The sequence below is a fragment of the Equus quagga genome, chromosome 6 (assembly GCF_021613505.1).
Source record: "Equus quagga isolate Etosha38 chromosome 6, UCLA_HA_Equagga_1.0, whole genome shotgun sequence".
NCBI lineage: Eukaryota > Metazoa > Chordata > Mammalia > Perissodactyla > Equidae > Equus > Equus quagga.
The window spans coordinates 80,902,464-80,922,277 of record NC_060272.1 but is presented as its reverse complement, the minus strand read 5'-3'; the positions used below and the strand labels follow the sequence as shown (position 1 = coordinate 80,922,277).

General features: G+C 43.1%; 1 protein-coding gene across 10 annotated transcripts; it reads right to left on the bottom strand.

The window, feature by feature from the left end:
- Positions 1-8,772: 8,772 nt before the first annotated feature.
- On the bottom strand, positions 8,773-19,466 carry GJB6 (gap junction protein beta 6). Of its 10 annotated transcripts, none has more exons than XM_046664569.1 (4): positions 19,327-19,466; positions 16,528-16,678; positions 11,674-12,108; positions 8,773-10,300 (listed from the first exon to the last, which is right to left on the bottom strand). In XM_046664569.1, the coding sequence occupies exon 4, from the start codon at positions 10,283-10,285 to the stop codon at positions 9,500-9,502; it is 786 nt and encodes a 261-aa protein (XP_046520525.1). In that variant the 5' UTR covers positions 10,286-10,300; positions 11,674-12,108; positions 16,528-16,678; positions 19,327-19,466; the 3' UTR covers positions 8,773-9,499. The 10 variants fall into 10 exon arrangements, with proteins under 10 accessions (XP_046520525.1, XP_046520527.1, XP_046520522.1 ...); XM_046664571.1 differs by having other exon boundaries at positions 16,532-16,678; XM_046664566.1 differs by lacking the exon at positions 11,674-12,108.
- Between the last annotated feature and the right edge of the window lie 348 nt (positions 19,467-19,814).

Here is a 19,814-nt window from a genome sequence, read left to right as displayed (position 1 = left end):
GAGTGAAGGGATGGAAGATGATGCTCCAGGCTAATTGCAAACAAAAGAAAGCAAGTGTTGCCATGCTTATATCAGACAGGCAGGCCTCAAGATAAAAAAGACAATGAGAGACAAAAAGAGGGGATGTATATAATGATAAAAAGGACTTTCTACCAAGAGGACTTAACACCAATAAATATATATGCACCTAACACAAGAGCACCAAACTATATAGAGCAACAATTAGCAGACCTAAAGGGAGAAATTAACAGCAACACAATAATAGTAGGGGACCTTAACACTCCACTGACATCAATGGATAGATCATCCAGACAGTCAACAAGAAAACAGTGCATTTAAATGAAACACTTGATCAGTTGGACTTAGTATATATACAGAGAACATTCAATCCAAAACCAGCAGAACACACATTCTTCTCAGGTGCACAAGGAACATTCTTAAAGATAGACCATATGAGGGGAAACAAGGCAAGCCTCAACAAATTAAAGAAGACTGAAATCATATCAAGCATCTTTTCCAACCACAATGCTATGAAACTAGAAATTGACTGCATGAAAAAAGCTGGGAAAGTCACAAATATGCAGAGATTAAACAACATGCTACTGAACAGCCATTGGATCAATGAAGAAATTAAAGGAGAAATAAAAAAATACCTAGAGAGGAATGAAAATGACAATACAACATACCAACTCTTGTGGGATGCAGCAAAAGGGGTTGTAAGAGGGAAATTCATAGTAATACAGGCCCACCTCAACAAAGAAGAAAAATCTCGAATAAGTAATCTTAAACTACACCTAACAGAACTAGAAACAGAAGAACAAATAAGCCTAAAGTCAGCAAAAGGAGGGAAATAATAAAAATTAGAGCAGAAATAAATGAAATAGAGACTAAAAACACAGTTGAAAGGATCAATGAAACAAAACGCTGATTCTTTGAGAAGATAAACAAAATTGACAAACCCTTAGCCAGACTCATTAAGAAAAAAAGAGTGAAGTCTCAAATAAATAAAATTAGAAATGAAAGATGAGAAATTACAATGGATACCACAGAAACACAAAGGATTATAAGAGAATACTACACAAAACTATATGCCCACAAATTGGATAACCTAGAAGAAATGGATAAATTCTTCGACTCATACAACCTCCCAAAACTGAGTCAAGAAGAAATAGAGAATCTGAATAGACCAATCACAAGTAAAGAGATTGAAACAGTCATCAAAAACCTCCCAAAAAACAAAAGCCCAGGACCAGATGTCTTCTCTGGAGAATCCTACCAAACATTCAAAGAAGATTTATTACCTATTATTCTCAAATTATTCCAAAAAATTGAAGAAGATGGAATACTCTTTAACTCATTCTATGAAGCCAACATTACCCTGATACCAAAACCAGAGAAGGACAGTACAAAGAAGGAAAATTACAGGCCAATATTGCTGTTGATCATAGATGCAAAAATCCTCAACAAAATACTGGCAAACCAAATACTGAATATTCTTTTGTATTTCTGACTACCATTTCATTTTGGGGGTTTCCTGTGGAGGTTTTCTCAATTTTTCTCTTTTTTTTAAATTCATTGTGGCTCTGCTCTGATTTTTCATTTAATGGTTACCCTGAGGTTTGTATAAAAGATCTCGTAGATAAAATAGTCTATGTTCTGATTGGCTCTTATCTCCATTAGCCTAAGCAGGTCCCATCCCTCTCCTCTTCCCCTTCTGCGTTACTGTTGTCACAAAGTAATACATTAAAGGATCATACATCAACATCAAGTGGGATTTGTACCAGGGACACAGGGATGGCTCAATACCTACAAATCAATCAATGTGATCCACCACATTAACAAAATGAGGAATAAAAACCACATGATCATCTCAATATATGCAGAGAAAGCATTTGACAAGATCCAATATCCATTTATGAAAAAAACTCTCAACAAATTGGGTATAGAAGGAAAGTACCAGAACATATTAAAGGTCATATATGAGAAACCCCCAGCCAACATCAAGCTTAACAGTGAAAAACTAAAAGCCATCCCTCTGAGAACAGGAACAAGACAAGGATGTCCACTCTCACCACTCCTATTCAACATAGTACTGGAGATTTTTGCCAGAGCAATTAGACAAGAAAAAGAAATAAAAGGTATCCAAACTGGAAAGGAAAATGTAAAACTCTTGCTGTTTGCAGAAGACATGATTCTATATATAGCGAACCCCAAAGAATCCATCAGAAAACTGTTAGAAATAATCAACAACTAAAGCAAAGTTGCAGGGTACAAAATAAACTTACAAAAATCAGTTGCATTTCCAAACACTAATAATGAACTAGCAGAAAAAGAAGTCAAGAATACAATCCCGTTTACAACCGCAACAAAAAGAATAAAATACCTAGGAATAAATTCAACCAAAGAGGTGAAAGACCTATATACTGAAAACTATAAGATATTTTTGAGAGAAATTCAAGAAGATATAAAGAAATGGAAAGATATTCCATGTTCATGGATTGGAAGAATAAACATGGCTGCAATCTACAGATTCAGTGCAATCCCAGTTAGAATCCCAATGACATTCTTCACAGAAATAGAACAAAGAATCCTAACATTTATATGGAAAGACAAAAGACCCCAAATAGCCAAAACAATCCTGAGAAAAAAGAACAAAGTTTGAGGCATCACAATCCCTGACTTCAAAATATATCACAAAGCTATAGTAATCAAAACAGCATGGTACTGGTACAAAAACAGACACACAGATCAATGGAACTGAATTGCACAGAAATAACACCACAGAAATAAAACTACACATCTATGGTCAGTTAATCTTTGACAAAGGAGCCAAGAATATACAATGGAGAAAGGAAAGTCTCTTCAATAAATAGTGTTGGGAAAACTGGACAGCCACATGCAAAAGAATGAAAGTAGACCGTTATCTTATACCATACACAAAAATTAACTCAAAGTGGATTAAAGACTTGAATGTAAGACCTGAACCCATAAAACTCCTAGAAGAAAATATAGGCAATACACTCTTCAACATCAGTCTTAGTAGCATCTTTTCAAATACCATGTCTACTCAGGCAAGGGAAACAAATGAAAAAATTAACAATGGGGATACATCAAACTAAAAAGCCTCTGCAGGACAAAGGAAATCCTGAAAAAAATGAAAAGACAACCCACCAATCTGGAGAAAATATTTGAAAATCATATATCCTACAAGGGGTTAATTTTCAAAATAGATAAATAACTCATACAATTCAACAACGAAAAAACAACCTGATCAAAAAATGGGCAGAGGATATGAACAGGCATTTCTTCAAAGAAGATATACAGATGGCCAACAGGCACATGAAAACGATGTTCAACGTCACTAATCATCAGGGAAATGCAAATCAAAACTACAATGAGATGTCACCTTGCGCCCGTTAGAATGGCTGTAATCACCAAGACAAAACATAGTAAATGTTGGAGAGGATGTGGAGAAAAGGGAACCCTCATCCACTGCTGGTGGGAATGCAAACTGGTGCAGCCACTATGGAAAACAGTATGGAGATTCCTCAAAAAGTTAAAAATAGAAATACCATGTGATCTGGCTATCCCACTACTGGGTATTTTTCCAAAGAACTTGAAATCAAGAATCCAAAGAGATTTGTGCACCCCTGTGCTCATGGCAGCATTATTTACAACAGCCATAATGTGGAAGCAACCCAAGTGTTCTGCTTGGGATGAATGGATAAGGAGGATGTGGTATACATACACAATGGAATACTGCTCAGCCATGAAAACAACAAAATCATCCCATTTGCAACAACATGGATGGATTTTGAAGGTACAATGTTAAGTGAAGTAAGCCAGACAGAGGAAGACAAATACCGCATGATTCCACTCATATGTGGAAGATAAACAAACACATGGATAAAGAGAACAGATTAGTGGTTACCAGAGGGGAAGGGGGTTTGGGGTTGGGCAAAAGGGGTAACGGGGCACATATGTATGGTGACAGATAAAAATTAGACTACTGGTGGGGCTGGTCCAGTGGCATAGTGGCTAAGTTTGTCACTTCTCCTTCAGCAGACCAGGTTTGCAGGTTTGGATTCCTGGCACGGACCTACACCACACATCAGTCATGCTGTGATGGTGACCCACATACAAATGGAGGAAGACTGGCACAGATGTTAGCTCAGGGACAATATTCCTCAAGCAAAAAAAGAAGAAGATTGGCAACAGATGTTAGCTCAGGGTGAATCTTCCTCAGCAAAAAAAAAAAAAAAAAGATTAGCCTACTGGTGGTGAACACCATACAGTCTATACAGAAATTGACAAATAATAATGTATAATGTGTAATGAAGTTACATAACATTATGAACCGTTATGATTTCAATAAAATTGAAAAAAAAGAACACTTCCCAGTTCATTTTGTGATGCTAGTACCCTGATACCAAAACCAGACAAAGACAATACAAAAAAAAGAACCAATATCCTCCATGAATACAGATGTAAAAATTCTTAGTAAAATATTAACAAATGGAATTCAGTAATATGTAAAAAAATTATACACTGTGACCAAGTGAGGTTCGTTCCAGGGTGGCAAGGCTGGTTCCATATCTGAAAATCAGTTTATGTAATCTGCCATGTTAACGGGCTAAAGAATAAAAAGCACATGGTGATATCAACTAATGTAAGCCTTCTTTTTCACAAAATTCAACACCTATTCATGATAATAACTCTCAGAAAAATAGGAATAGAGGGGAACTTCTTCAACTTCATAAAAAGTGTCTACAGAAAACTACAGCTAACATTATACTTAATGGTGAAAGATTGAATCCTTTCCCCTTCAGATCAGGAACAAGATAGGATTTCTGCTTTTATCCTTCCTATTCAACCTACTGCTAGAAGTTCTAGCCAGCGTAACATGGCAAGGAAAGGAAATAAAAGACACATAGAACAGAAAGGAGGGAATGAAGCTACCCCTATTTGCAGATGATACTGTTGTCTATGCAGAAAATCTCAAGGAATCTACAAAAACCTCCCAGAACTAATAAGTAAGTTCAGTAAGGTCACAGGGCACAAACAAAAATAACACTTATTTCTATATACTAGCAATGAACATGTAGATACTGAAATTAAAATACAATGCTATTTATGATCACTCAGAGAAAATGAAATACTTAGAAGTAAATCTAACAAAAGATTTACTGTATGCTGAAACTAAGAATGCTGATGAAAGACATCAAAGATGGTATAAATAAAGACATATTGTGTATAAGGATAGGAAGATTTGACATAGTAAAGACGTCAATTCTCCCCAAATTGATATACAGCTTTAACGCCATTTCTATCAAAAACCCAGCAAGATTTTTTGTAGACATAGACAAGATTATTCCAAAATTTATATGGAAAGGTAAAGGAACTAGAATGGCTAAAGCAACTTGAAAAAGAAGAATAAAGTAGGAGGAATCACTCTAGCAGATTTCAAGACTTACTTATATAGTACAATAATCAAGACTATTGGTATTGGTAGAGGGATAAACATGCAGATCAATGGCACAGAACAGAAAATCCAGAAATAGCCCCACACAAATATGCCCAATTGACTTTTGACAAAGGTGCAAAAGCAATTTAGTGGAGAGAAGACAGATTTTCACCAAATGGCGTTGGAGCAACTGGACAGCTACAGGCTGAAAAATGAACCTCAACTTAAGCTTCAGATTTTTTATAAGAATTCACACAAAATGGACCACTGGCTTAAATGTAAAGCATAAAACTATACAGCTTTTAGAAAAAAAATAGGAGAAAATCTTTGGGATATAAGGCGTGGCAAAGAGTTCTTAGACTTGACATTGAAAACACAATCCATAAAAGAAAAAATTGATAAATTGGACTTCATTAAAATGAAAAGCTATTACTCTGCAAAAGACCCTGTTAAAAAGATGAAAAGAAAAGCTACAGAATGGAAAAAAATATTTACAAACCACATATCTATCCAAGGACCATTATCTAGAACACATATAGAACTCTCAAAACTCAACAGTAGAAAAACAACAATCCAGTTAGAAAATGGGCAAAAGACATGAAGAGGATATAGAGATGGCAAACAAGCACATGAAAAGATGTTCAACTCCATTAGGCATGGGAAAATGCAAATTAAACACATCTATCAGAATGGCTAAAACAAAAAATAGTGACACCACCAAATGCTGGTGAGGATGAGGAAAAAGGGGACCACTCATACACTGCTGGTGGGAATGTATAATGGTGCAGTTACTCTGGAAAACAGTTTGGGAGTTTCTTTAAAAATGAAATGTGCAACTACCATACAGCCCAGTAACTGGATTCCTGAATATATATTATAGAGAAATGAAGACTTGTGTTCACAGAAAAACCTGCACATGAATGTTCGTATTTTTCATATAAGCCCAAAGCTGGAGACAGCCCAGATGTCTTTCAACAGGTGAATGGTTAAACAAAGCATGGCACATACATACCATGGCATATTACCCAGCAATAAAAAGGAGCAAACTGTTGGTGCACACAACGACCCAGATGAATCTTCAGAGAGCTGTGCTGAGGAAAAATATCCAATCTCAACAGTTCCATACTGTATGATTCCTTTTATTAACATTCTTGAAATGACAAAACTATATAAATGGTAAGCAGATTAGCGGTTTCCAGGAGCTAAGGAGGGATGTGGGGGGTGGGGGTGGGGATAGGAGGGAATTGGGTGTGGGTAGAAAAGTGTAACCTGAGGGATCCTTATGGTGATGGAAATGGTCTGTATCTTGACTGCATCAATGTCGATAGACTGGTTGAGATCTTGTACTATAGTTTTACGGATGTCACCATTGGGGAAAACTGCGCAAAGAGCATGTGGGATCTCTGTATTATTTCTTACACATACAGGGGAATCCAAAATTATCTCAAAATAACAAGTTTAACAAAAAAAATTTTTTAAAAGGAGTATTTGAAGGACAATGGGGAATTATGAACGCTGACTGGATTTTTTAGTGTGATGGTGGCATTGTGTTTTTTGTTTTAAAAGGTTAGTCCATAATCTTAAAAGATCCATACTGTAATATTTACAGATGAAATTATATGTGTGGGATTTGCCTTAGAGTAATCCAGAGTAGGGGACAGTCTACTGGAAAGTGAATAGGCATGAATAGATAATTGTTGGAGCTCGATGAGAGGTGCATGTGGTTTCTTAACTCTATGCATTACACGTGGTTGTCAAGTATGGAGCTGTGGGAGGTGGTGCAATGTGGTAGTTAAGCCATTGGCTTTGGAGACAGTTGAACCTGTATTGAATCTTGGCTCTACTACTTATCAGTTATGTGACCTTGGGTAAGTTATTTAACCTCTCTGAGCCTCAGTGTCCTCATCTGTGAAATGGGACGATATCTCATAGAGTAATTGTACAGTAAATGAGATTGCTAAGGAAGAGTGAAGGGTGAGGAAAGAGATGGTCTTCACCCAAGGAAGGGGGTGAAAGAGAGAAGCCAGTGCAGGAGCCTGAGCAGTTGGAGGTGGAAACCCAAGATTAGGTTGGGCAGTGTCTTGGAATCCAGAAAAAGATCTCAAAAGAGTTTTAAGAAGATGACGACTGATAAGAAGCCATTAGATTTATTGTTCAGAAAGTCATTGGTGCTGATCATGGCAGGGGTGCCATGGCGAGGGTGGGCCCAGATTAAGGTGCTGAAATGCAGGTGGGGAGGGAGTGTGTTGGCAGCCAGTACGGCCCACCACCCTCAGACCTGGATGGGATGGCGAGAGAGACAGCTCGAGGGAAGGAACATTTGGAGAGGTTAAAGAGCACAAAGCAACCAAAGGAGAGGAAGAGATGGAAACAGAAGAGAAAGGAGGGACCAACCAGGCAGGGCTGTAGTGAGGGGGCCAGGGCTCCCAAGAGCATGGAGGGAAGTCAGTCCCTCTTCCGTACGGATTGGGACTGTCACCAAGCCTGTTTTATCGGCCCTCGATCCTTCCCCACTTCCTCCATTTGATACCCATTCAAACAGCTTTAAAAAGAAAGAACATTATAGGCCAAGGAGGAATTATGAGTGCTCACTAGATTTTTTAGTGTGATGGAATTATAGTTTTGTTTTATAAGGTTAGTCCTTACTTTTTATAGATTGCTACTAAAATATTTATGGATGAAATGGTAGGTCTGGAATTTGCTTTGGACTCTGAAGAAAATGAGAATTATTTTTTTGTATTTTGGGAGAGAGGTCTTGAGATCATGGTGCCGCGTCAAGCTCTCATGCATATTCATCACTCCCTAGATTTCCCCATGCATAATATGCCGTGCTAATTACGTTACTTTACACAGGTGTTGCATTCACCTGTGTATCATTACTCCAGAGTGACCAGTCTGCTACCGACTCACTGACACCCACCCTGGGCAGAAAGGTTTCCCCATCGATGGGAGCGAGGCTGTGGGGGCTTTTCTGTCACCAAGGGCTGAAGGACTCAGGCAGTGAGCCCTCTGAGGCAAGCTGTGTCTGAGGGCTGCTGAGAACTTCCCCAGCCTCCTCTCTGTCAAGCCTGAACCAGCCCAGGGGGCATGTGCTGTGTCCTAAAGCAGCCAACTCCTCTCCCAACTGAGGACTGGGTGGGCTGCTCAACTGAGCCTCTGCTCATCTGATGTGAGAAGGCACGAGTCCCAGCTGAACTCCCAGCAACCCGCCAACTGGCAGGTCCCAGCAGAAGGAACCCAACGGAATCCTCACACCACTAGGACGAGGGCGCCTGACCCACAGTGAACAGAAACCCAGAATGCGTAGGAAGGCTTAAGCAATGGGGCTGATCTTTATTGAGGCGACCATATTCACGTGTCAGCTGTTCACAATGACTGAAATAGGCTAGTTTTAAAAAGCTTCCCGCTTCTACACAGCTCGGTCGACATTGATAAAGCAGTAAAAACACATGGTATGATGAACACGTTCCACCTTAAGAGTATCAAGATAGTTCATACATTTGTCAATAGACAATTCAAAACAATATTTACAACAAGATAGACCCTCTGTAAGTTCAAAATTTAGATACTTATGGTACAATTCTAAAATTAACATGGTATGTTTTTCCAGGTAAGGAAGACCAGTCATTATAAAAATACATAAATTCAAAGTCAGAACTAAAACATTCAATCCTATAAAAAATCTTTTACTAATAAAAGTATCAATTTCTACATAAATGTTTTTTATCAACAACAGTAGCCTACTTAAATTTTCAGGAAATACCCACTATGTCAGACAGCCCACTTGCACGTGTTAGAGCTACTCAAGGCACAGTTGTCATCCCGTCTTAGTTTTCAGAGATGGCCCACATATGTGATTATGTTGCATATTAATGGCACAATTATTCTACAAAAAGTTAACTCAAGTATCTATGTATTATGAAAACTATTTATAAAGACAAAGTTTTCAGCCCAGAGGGGGTCTTCAGGCTGCGACTGCCTTCAGGAGAACACAACAGTTTTGTTATGAGTCAGTTACATTGAATTTTGAAATGTTTAACTTGGAAAACCTGTGGTTGCATTTTGACCACTATCTGAAATCAGCTCATTCATTTCATTTTGCTTACTCTCTTTTAGGGCATGATTGGGGTGATTTCTTTGGGTCTCTCCTCTTTTTGATCTCCTAAAACATACTTTCAGCAGCAGGTAACACAACTCGGCCACATTAAGCAGCATGCATATCACAGAGGCAGAGATCATAAAAACGGTAAACACAGTTTTCTCAGTAGGTCTAGAAATAAAGCAGTCGACAAGATTGGGGCAAGGGTCGATCCCACATTTCAGCACCCAGGGCAGGTGGTACCCATTGTAAAGGAAGTAAAACACGTACATGAAGGCTGCCTCAAAGATGATCCGGAAAAAGATGCTGCTGGTGTATGTCCACCACAGGGAGCCCTCTATCCGAACTTTCTGCTTTTTGATGTCTTCTAAGTCTTTGAATTCATTCCTCTTCTCTCCTCGCCTAAACTTGCGGGCGGTCTCATGTCTGTAGTAGGCGACATGCATGGCTACCAGCAGGGCCGGGGTGGAGACGAAGATGAGCTGCAGGGCCCACAGCCGGATGTGGGACACGGGGAAAAAGTGATCATAGCACACGTTTTTGCATCCGGGTTGCAGAGTGTTGCAGACAAAATCATCCTGTTCGTCACCCCACACTTCTTGAGCAGCCACTACAAGGATCATGACACGGAAAATGAAGATGACAGTGATCCACACCTTCCCGATGCTGGTGGAGTGCTTGTTCACACCCCCGATGAAAGTGTGCAGGGTACCCCAGTCCATCGTGCTGGTTTATGCCTAAACAGACAAAAATTAGCAAAGGTTAATTAATGGAGAGTTCCTTTGATTTTAGTAAACAGTATGGTGATCTGGAGACTGAAGCAAATTTCTCTTAAAGCATGTTGTGATACTTTGCAGCTTCAACCCCTAAATGCTAGTAGTAGGAATGCTCACTCTAGAAACCTCCTAACGTTTCTGAACCAGAAATGACTGTTGGGGAGTTTAAGATGATCTTGATTTCACTGAATTTAGATTATCTATTAGGCTGCTGGTTGCCATGACTCCAGGAACTTGGGTAAGCAAAGTCATTTCCAAGTTCCCTTCTAATCACTATGTAAACCCATGTCGCATCACTTTGATTTTGCCCAAGGGATCACAGAGGTCCCACAGTAGATTTAACTCATAGAATGGCTTATCCAAGAAAAAATCATTCATTGGAATGACGTAATCTGCTTCACCCAGCAGACTAAGGGAAAAAAAAACTAAACACTGATTAGTTTACTTTAAATATTTCTATCTATTTCTAGCTTGAAGCACATTTGCTATAATCATGTGTTCTTAGGAAACCTAATATCATAAACTACTGGAAGATTCTCTTCAAAGAGAATCACAAGCTTTCACAAAAAGTGCTTGTTTGTTCTCCTTTGTGACCAGGGCCAGTGTCGGCTTTCCCTCCCCAACAGGTCCCACGCACACTGAGTGCCATGGATGGAGGAACCGGCTGCGTGGCCACGCGGAGCCTCCCTCGCTGCTCACTACGGATTTCACGGCCTGAGAGGACCGCCTGACTTCTGCAGAAACTTCAGCTACAAGGCAAATACATGCCTCCTTATCCTCCACTGCCAGAGAAGACTAAAGAACCAGTCAGCATTCTCCTTAAAAAAGAAGGGGGTGACTAATGAAGCCACTGAGAAGCTTCTGAAAGTAAAAGACCCTTTCTTCAGAAAAACACACTCATAATTTTTCACAGCCCCTCTCAGGGGATGAGGGAGTCACTAAAGTCCTTTTGCTGATCCACCTTAGAGAGACTCTTGCACCTGAACGCACGCGGAGCACATGGGAGTCAGGCCTCGCCTTCTCCGGCTGCCCGCCTCCCTCCCGGGGCCTGTTCCCTCCTCCACAGGTCTGCCTCCTCTGCATCAGGTTGGTTGCTCTTTGAAGCAGCCTCAGCCCCTCCAGGAGTGCCCAGCACTCAGCCGCTGAATGAGGTGCTCATGTGTGCCCCAGAAGCAAGATCTTTAGACTTCAATACAGTCAGCCGGTCCATATTGTAAGAGGCACACTCCCATTTTAGGTGGCTTCCTGAAAAGTTGGTCTTTTGCCCTTGGTTTGGCTTTTAGACACCACATTTTTCTCAGAAAGACATGAGATCTAAGGAAGCAATCACCCACCTTATACGTGTGTGTGGATCCTCCTCTGTCTGAAGGAGGCACTGGAAGTGGGGGGCACATGCTGTGGAAAGGGAGTGAAGGAGGGCGCGAGCAGGGGCACAGGCAGAAATGTCCCCATCACGAGTCTCTCCAATTGCCTTTTCCTCTTCCCAAAACATGCGGAGCAAACATATAGGAAAACTCCTCCCTTTCCTCTCATTGCCAAAGCCAAGTAAATAACAACCGCCAAGCCTTCCCTCAGCATTTATTGAGCGTCAACTGTGTATAGATGTCAGCTATTTCATCTTTGAATCCCAAGGCACAGTCTGGTTCCTAGACTCAGTAGGTTCTCAGTACAGTTGTGAGGCAGGAGGAATCACGACCAGAGGCGCTGAGGAGCCTTCCAGACAGAAATGCCTTCCCGTCAGTGGACTTGGCAAAGGTGCTGGATCACAGCTATGCAGAGTGGGAGCACAGCACATGTCAATGGGCAGAATGGGGTGGGGCGAGGTGGCCACCCTTCAGTACCTGCCCCTGCACTTGATTATCGAAGACAGGATAAAGCGATGGCGGAATTTCACATTCCAGATTCTTCCCTTCTGAATAATCCATAAGAAGGAGTCAAAGAACAGCACTTAAACAAACCGGCACCCTCAGACTCCTTAGGGCTCCCAGGCCCCGGAGGCCGGCCAACAGTAAAGGAGGTGCAGCTGGCAATAAGGAGCCTGAGAGAAATATTTTTGGGTCAAACTGAAGGCTTTAGTGCACACCGGCCTATTCCAACTCCATTAGCCAGAAAAAAGTAAAGGACTTCAGAACGTTTATAGATCTCAGACGTTGTTCAAACACCATGGAGCAGGAAAAGTTTTAAGACAGAATATGATAAGAGCATTTGGATTGTTACATCCAAACCAAAACTGAGCTAAAAGCTTACACTGGGGCACAAACGGGAAAACTCAAATAATGGTTTTAACTTAGCCCAGACTTCAGGGAAGTAAATTAATTTTTTAAATGAAAAATAAAAGAAAGAGAGAATTCCATAGCTGAAGACTTGTAAAGCAGGAATGAGGGTTCCTAAGTGTGTCAGTAAGGGTCTGGGAGAGTCAGCAAAGGAAGGGAGGGCCTTGGCCAGCCTGAGGAGCTCAGATTTTAAAGTGACAAAAAGATGGAGGACAACTCAGATCACCACACACAGGAGGAGGGGCCCAAACCTGTAAAAGCAATGTCAGGAAGTTTAAACACTAAATGGGCCAAACTTTACCAAAAAAAACAAGGGAAAATAAAATTAAAAACAAAAAACATAAAAATTAGATACTCCAGTCAAAAGAAAAAAAAGAGGTGGGCATAATGCTTGGAGTACATGGGATAATTTTAATTAATAACAAATAAAAGGCAGAAACTCTTATGTTGCTTCCCCTACTTTATCAAAGAGAAATTACTTAAAAAATTATTTCTAAAAATATAGTACAAGAGAGGTAGGGAGCTAGTGTCGACTTTCTGAGAAAGAGCTCCAGACTCCATCCTCAGAAGAACTGAAAGTTAGAGTACTGAGAGATCTACTGAAAGGGGGTCAGAATGTTATGATTCGGAATGAGAGCAGGGCAGACACCTGGAGAAGGATAAATAAGAGACAGTGTACATATACGAATGAGGGAACTTCCTGTTGAGCCCCCAGCAAAATGCTCCAACAGCATCACTGAACCTCTTTCTAAAGAGTTGCTTTTAGTATGCTAACAGTGACCATGATGATGGCAATAGCACATCTTAGTATCAAAATGATGTTTATAGATGACCCTCATATCATCAGCAAGTTAGTTGTATTTTCAGGGTTCATTCAGTAACTACATCCTCACATTGTAATTAAGGAATATCAGTATTCCTTATAAGGAATATCGTTATAAGCAGGATATTCGTGCCATACAACAAGGATGCTGAAAAGAAACTGAAGCTGAGGCTATATGAAGAGAGCAGAGTGCCCGGCTCCCGGGGCAGCCCACATCTGAAGTGTTCTGTTCACTTTTCAAGAAGACACCAGCACGCTGGCGCGCTGGAGGGTGTCTGCAGGAGTGCAGCCAGGCGGCGGAGCTCAGAAGGAAGCTCCCAGGAGAAGCAGCTGAGGGAGCTGGAACCCTTCAGCTTGAGGATGACTACGAGGCACATGGCAGCAAGCCTGGTATGCGTGTCAGAAGGATTTGATGTTTGTGTGATCTAGGACTAAGCAGTGGACCCAACGGTAGAGTTAACAGAAAGCCAGCTTTCGCTTTTTAAAAAAAAAGCTGAGGAAATTAAATAGGCACAACTCTTTAAACACAAACTCTTTCAAGTTGTGGTTTCTCATCCTTAAAGCATTAATCAGAGGCTGTGTGAGTGTCTGTCAGGGGTAATGCAGAGGGGCCTCATTCAGGAGCAATGTTCTCAAGGTTCCATAATTAAAGTGTATTTATTGAAGCCTCTCTTTCATATAGCACTTATCCATGGCCTAAAGAGATTTCTAAGGTCCAGAGTAAATGCATCTTTGATATAAAAAGTCATTTTAGATAATATGAATTATGTAATTAATTTTTAGTCCCTGATAAAAGTCATTATATTAAATTTTCCTAATTATTGTTGTTCTGTCCCAGAAACATTTCAGGATGTGCCCAGCGGGGAGATGGGAACATATACATCTTCATGTTTAACACAGCTTTCAGCAGCTCTTACCCTAGGGGGTTAGTCTCGTTTGTCTATAAAATGAAGATGTTCTCTAGTCAGCCAATAAACATCTCCCACTGAAGTTCGGTTAATTAAATGCCCAATCAGTGAGTTCTTGATTTATCAAAGTTCACATTTTCTCAAACCCCCCAAAGTGCAGAGAATTCAGACTCGCCCACAGGTAGGAAGGCTGTTTTCCCTCTGAGCTCTCTCACTGTAGCTCGCCTGAACACTACACACCTGTGGGGGCCAAGGACCTGCCTTCTAGGAAGCAGACCCATCAAGGCACAAAGGCCAGCTTAGCTGAATGAGTCTGGAGAGGCTGAAGTCAAGGATGAGGTCAGGAGGTCAGAATTCCCCCCCAGAGTATTGTCCCAGCTTCCTAGAAGCAGGATCCTTCACTTCGGCTCCTTTGGGCTTCTCCGTCTTTAAAAACAGGGTCAATTATGGTGACAGTAGCTTTGGTTATTTCTTTTGACTTTTCTGGGTTCCCTAATTACACGCTCTGAAGATGTTCTATCAAAGTAACAAAGCTCAACAGACAATAATCTATTTTACAATACTTATTGACTTCAACTAAAAATCAGCAATTGACCTGTGCCCTTAAAGGAAGAAAAGGAGACGAGATGCCTAAGTCGCTATGAGAAATGAGCGATTAAACCCAGATACAAGTTTGTCTAGCCTACTGGTCACTCAAGACAATTAATCGGGCTGGAAACAAATCATCTGATTCGCAGTATCTTCCTGCAAGAGCAACAAAGGCCCTATTATTTAGCAAGTAGAAGTGACTGGAAAAGGAAGAGCTGTTTTCCATATTCTCCATCATTCCCTTGCCCTAAGTGCCGCGGGAAGGGCAGTCAGTAAACCAACCAGTGTTTCCTACAGTGAAAGCTTCTCTTTCCACCCTTTTGTCTGGTTCACGGCATTCCTGAGGGTCTTGCCAGTGAAGTCCCAGTGTCTGTCTGCATATCATTCTCCCCGGGCTAAGGGTTGGGGAGCTCACCTCACAAGGATCAGGAGACAGCTCTGGGGCTGGACCGCCCCAACCTTCCTGACGCCTGGCTGCAGTCACTGGTAACGCCTGGCTGCCCAGGACACTCTTCCCCCTCCAGGAGCCCAGGAGAGGAGGGGCCTGGGGGAGGAGGCAGCTGACAGACACCGGTGATTCAGCATGTTTGAAAGGCGAACGTTTGGCTCCACTTGCTCCTCTGACTTGACCCCTCAGTGGGTCGAGGCCCACCCTGGCTGGGGGCAAAGAGACTTCGGGGCCCAACCCTCAGCCTCTCCCCTGTAAAAACACAACTCCTGGGGTAACCGTTCATGAACATTTCGGTTATAGAAAACTTGAAGGTCAAATACTCTTGAAAATCACTTTCTAAAATAACTGCATCTATCGGAACCCTTGGCAATTAGCATTAGTAAACAAAATCTCTCTTTCCTTTCATGCTTCAAGCAGGTTGCAGCCAATGAGGGAGCTTTTTCAGTAAAAAGTAAAACATTAACTCTTTGTAAACCAGAGATGTTTATTTTAACTGGTGCCTTTCTGGCTCTCACTTAAGGAAAGAATAGATATGCTGAGTTTCCGTAGTCTTTAATGTCTAAGAATGCAGTTACACTTAAGCTCAGAAAGTTGAACTGTATCTGGTTTTGTGGTCCCTCCATAGCGAAGTCCACATGGCCTTTGTGGTCCAACAGCTACCGTCCGAAATACTCAGCTCTAAAAATAAGTTAACCATGGACCTTACTTCTGATGATACACACAGTATTATGAAAATAGACTGTTCTTCCCTTTTACAATTCAAATAATTTGCCGATTAGCATTCTGTTTCAGTCATATAATTTCTTGATTGTTTGAAAACTTATTTCAGAATTTAATTGTAACTAGGTTGCTTAACAATGCCATTTTAGTTTCACTGATGAAAGAACCACAACTAAAGCCCTAAAAACGATAGTGCTAGCCCTCAGCATACACCAAGAGGGGGAAAGTATCTGTCTAGATAGTTCTATTCCCTTTGGATGGCCCTTTGAAAGTCATTCAGTGACCTTTGATAGACTGGAGAAAAGAACACATTCCCCACAACTGCCCCGTCAGCTCTGGACAGCAGAGTCTGCATTGACAAAAGGCAACGGCATCAAGGCCAAACAAGCACCCCTGAGACTTATTTCCAAGGATGCACAGCTTACCGACCCCGAGAAGAATTAGGACAAGGTTCTCTCTTCAAGGGCCTTAGGCTTTCCTCTTCTTCACCATTTGATTGCCTAGAAGGCAAGGGTGCACAGTGACAACGTGAGTATAAACCTCGGCGCTGTTCCTGGAGGACTGTGAGGATGTTACCTGTTGAGGAAAAAACGGGAGATGTGGCATATTTCTTTAGCTCCTCCCCCTGGGGCTGCTGTAGGACCTTTGTGGGTATTTATCCTTCATCCCCAGCACTGTTATGAGCGAAGTCTGGAGACAGCCAGTTTCCTGATGCTCCATAATTCAAACACACAATAAAATCAAAATAAAATCCTTAGTGTGGATTCTTTTCCCTATCAAAATAATAATAATAATAATACTCAAGCTCATTCCCCGAGCATTAAAAAAAAGGTAGAGAATTTCAGAACCTGGATATGCTCCCTTACCCCCCAAATCAGCAGTCTAAAAAAAAAAAAAAAATCTCAAATTCTTTCCTTAATCAAGAAGAATCTTTATCTTTTGTCTCTAGAAATTTCAGGTCATCCATGGGACAACTGGACAGCTAATTTTTAAATATAATGACTGACAATTTCATCAACTGTCCTTTCAAAGTAATGACCAGTTGGGGCTGGCCTGGTGGTGTAGCGGTTAAGTTCGCACTCTGCTTTGGCAGCCCAGGGTTCGCTGGTTCGGGTCCCAGCTGTGGACCTACACACTGCTCATCAAGCCATGCTGTGGCAGGCCTCCCACACATAAAATGGAGGAAGCTGGACACAGATGTTAGCTCAGGGACAACCTTCCTCAAAACAAATAAAAAAAATAATGAAATTTTAAAAAATCAAAGTAATGACCAATAATAAAGTGATTTAGGATTTATATACTTCTTCAAAATTAACTCAATAAAAATGAAAATTTTTTTCTGTTTATGGAGTCTAACTATAAAAATGGACGATTCATAGAATTACGTGTATTTCTTAATCCATTTAAAAATTCAGACTTAAAAAATAATTTGCATTAAGCAGTCTCTCATTCAAGTAAACCTATGTTCCTCCCACACATCTAAGTCTAACCAGAGTTAAATGACCCTGGGAATAAAAATGAAGGAAGGCCCTTTGGGGACCCAGTTCCATTCTAACGGATCAAGCAAGTAAAACGGAAATCTTAAAACACGATAATGTAGCCATGGGAAGGATTATGCCCTCATGACCAGGAAGCTTGGGTCGAAATGATTTTCCCACAATTTTATTCTACTTAACATTTTAACTAACGTAGACAAAACTCCCAGCTCCTGGAATGTTCAGATTGAATCAAAGATGCACGGTGAGGATTTGCTGGTTAGAATTTTTCCGTCACTCTATTGAGATCGTTTAGTCAGACTGATTGTAGCTCTCCTCCTTAACGCTCTTATAATTCAGAAGAGAAAAAGTACGAGAAAGAGAATGAAGTCACCATTACCTGTAACAGAGTTTGTTCTCAAATAAAAGCACCAGTGACGCAGCTGAACTGACTAGTGTCCTCCAGGTTTCCGCCACCAGGCGATGGCAATGGGGAGCCCTCTGCCCCCTGCCCCCAGTTATGTCACAGGCTGGAGGGTGATGTGCTCTCTCTTCATAACCGCCTTCTCCCCTCCTTGGCAGAGTTCAGACAACACCCCCAAACGCTCTGTCTGATCCAAACAGCAGACAAAGCTCTCCACAGGAGCAGTTTTGAGCAGCATCCCGCAATTCTAAGGAAACTGCACTGGGGCAGGACATTTTCTTCTAGAACAGTGGCTAGATTCTACCAGAACTGGGGCAAGAAAATACTTCTACGGCATAAAGTCCACTGAAGGAAAAGAAGAACGTGCATGATTAGTCAAACAGGCACTAAACCGACAGGGACTGCACCTAGGGGACACCCAGGTTGCTGGGCAGAGTGGGTGCAGCGGCTGCCGGGCCCTCGCCCTCGAGGCACCCGGAGCTGCTTTCAGGCCACACTCCCCTCAGACTCGTCCTGCTCTCCAGGACGGGAGGCCAGCCCAGTTCAAAACACCCACGATGCCAGGAGACCTGGGACCGGTCTGCTTCACCAAACAGGAAGTACCGCTGGCGCCTCCACCTTTTAGCTGAGATGTGTCACTAATGACACTTAATTATTGTTGTCCAGTAATTGTATTATTGTCACCCCGTTTCACAAGTTCCCCGGGTGTGCATCACGCAGCCACACGGGTCAGTTCTACCAGGGACTTAAAGACTGGCCGCGAATCGTAGGGTCTGGCTGAACTTAAACCTTCCTCTCTTGAACTGGCTTTCCTCCCCGGCGAATCCAAGCGGGCCTTTGGGAGTGACCCACAAAAACTAAGAAAATCCAAAACGCAGCGAAGGAAGTGGGGGAAGGGGCAGAGGTCCCCACCCCAGCCATTTATACACACGAGGTGACACATTTATAAAACCTGCTGTGCGAGTCAAAGGGGGACCACCTGGGGTAAAAGTCGAACCAGCACGCAGAGGGCGCGGGGCCGCGCGGCCCCTGAGGATGCGGATCCCGAGCGATAAGGTTGCCCTGGGCAACCCACGCGGACGCCCACCCCTACCTGCAGCCCCTGGAGGCGGTGTGCCCCGCGGCCACCGGGCCCCCCGGGGAGCGCTCGCCGACACAGGCGACGAGGGCGAGGAGGCGACAGGCTGCCGCCCTCACCTCTCGGCATCTCAGAGGCGATTCCTCCGCCCGAGGGGCCGAGATGGCGCCGCGACCCGCCGCCTCGCACGGCCCGCCAGCGCCCCGGGGGCGTCGTCCCGGTGGCAGTGCGCCCGGCGCCCGCTTACCTGCTCGGCGGGCGCGGGGTCCGGCGCGGGGCGCGGGGGCAGGCGGGGCACAGGCGGGGGACAGGCAGGGGGCAGGCGCGCCGCCGGCTCGGCCGCCGCGCGCAGTGTGCAGTCGGCGCTCCGGGCCGCGGCGCTCAGGGCCCGGCTCCCACCTGCCGCGCCTTTTAACCGCCGCACCCCGCCTCTGCCTGACGCTTCCCGGGCGGGTGCGCGAGGCGAGCGCGCGGGGGCCGACGCTGCCCGCCCCGGGGCGCGGGGCGCACACGGCCCGCCGTCGGGGGCTCGGGCGCGGGGGCTGGTGCCCGAGCGGGGCGGCCCAGGTCTCCCGGCGGAGCCTCTGCGCGGGCTGGGGGGCCGCTCGGCGGAGAACCCCGCGCGCCTGGCACGACCCCCTAGGGAGAGGACCGAGGCCAGGGGGCCCGCCGCCCACGGCGAGGCTTCTGACCCAGGACCCGCTGGGACCGGCGTTAGGGGCAGGTTATGTTTTT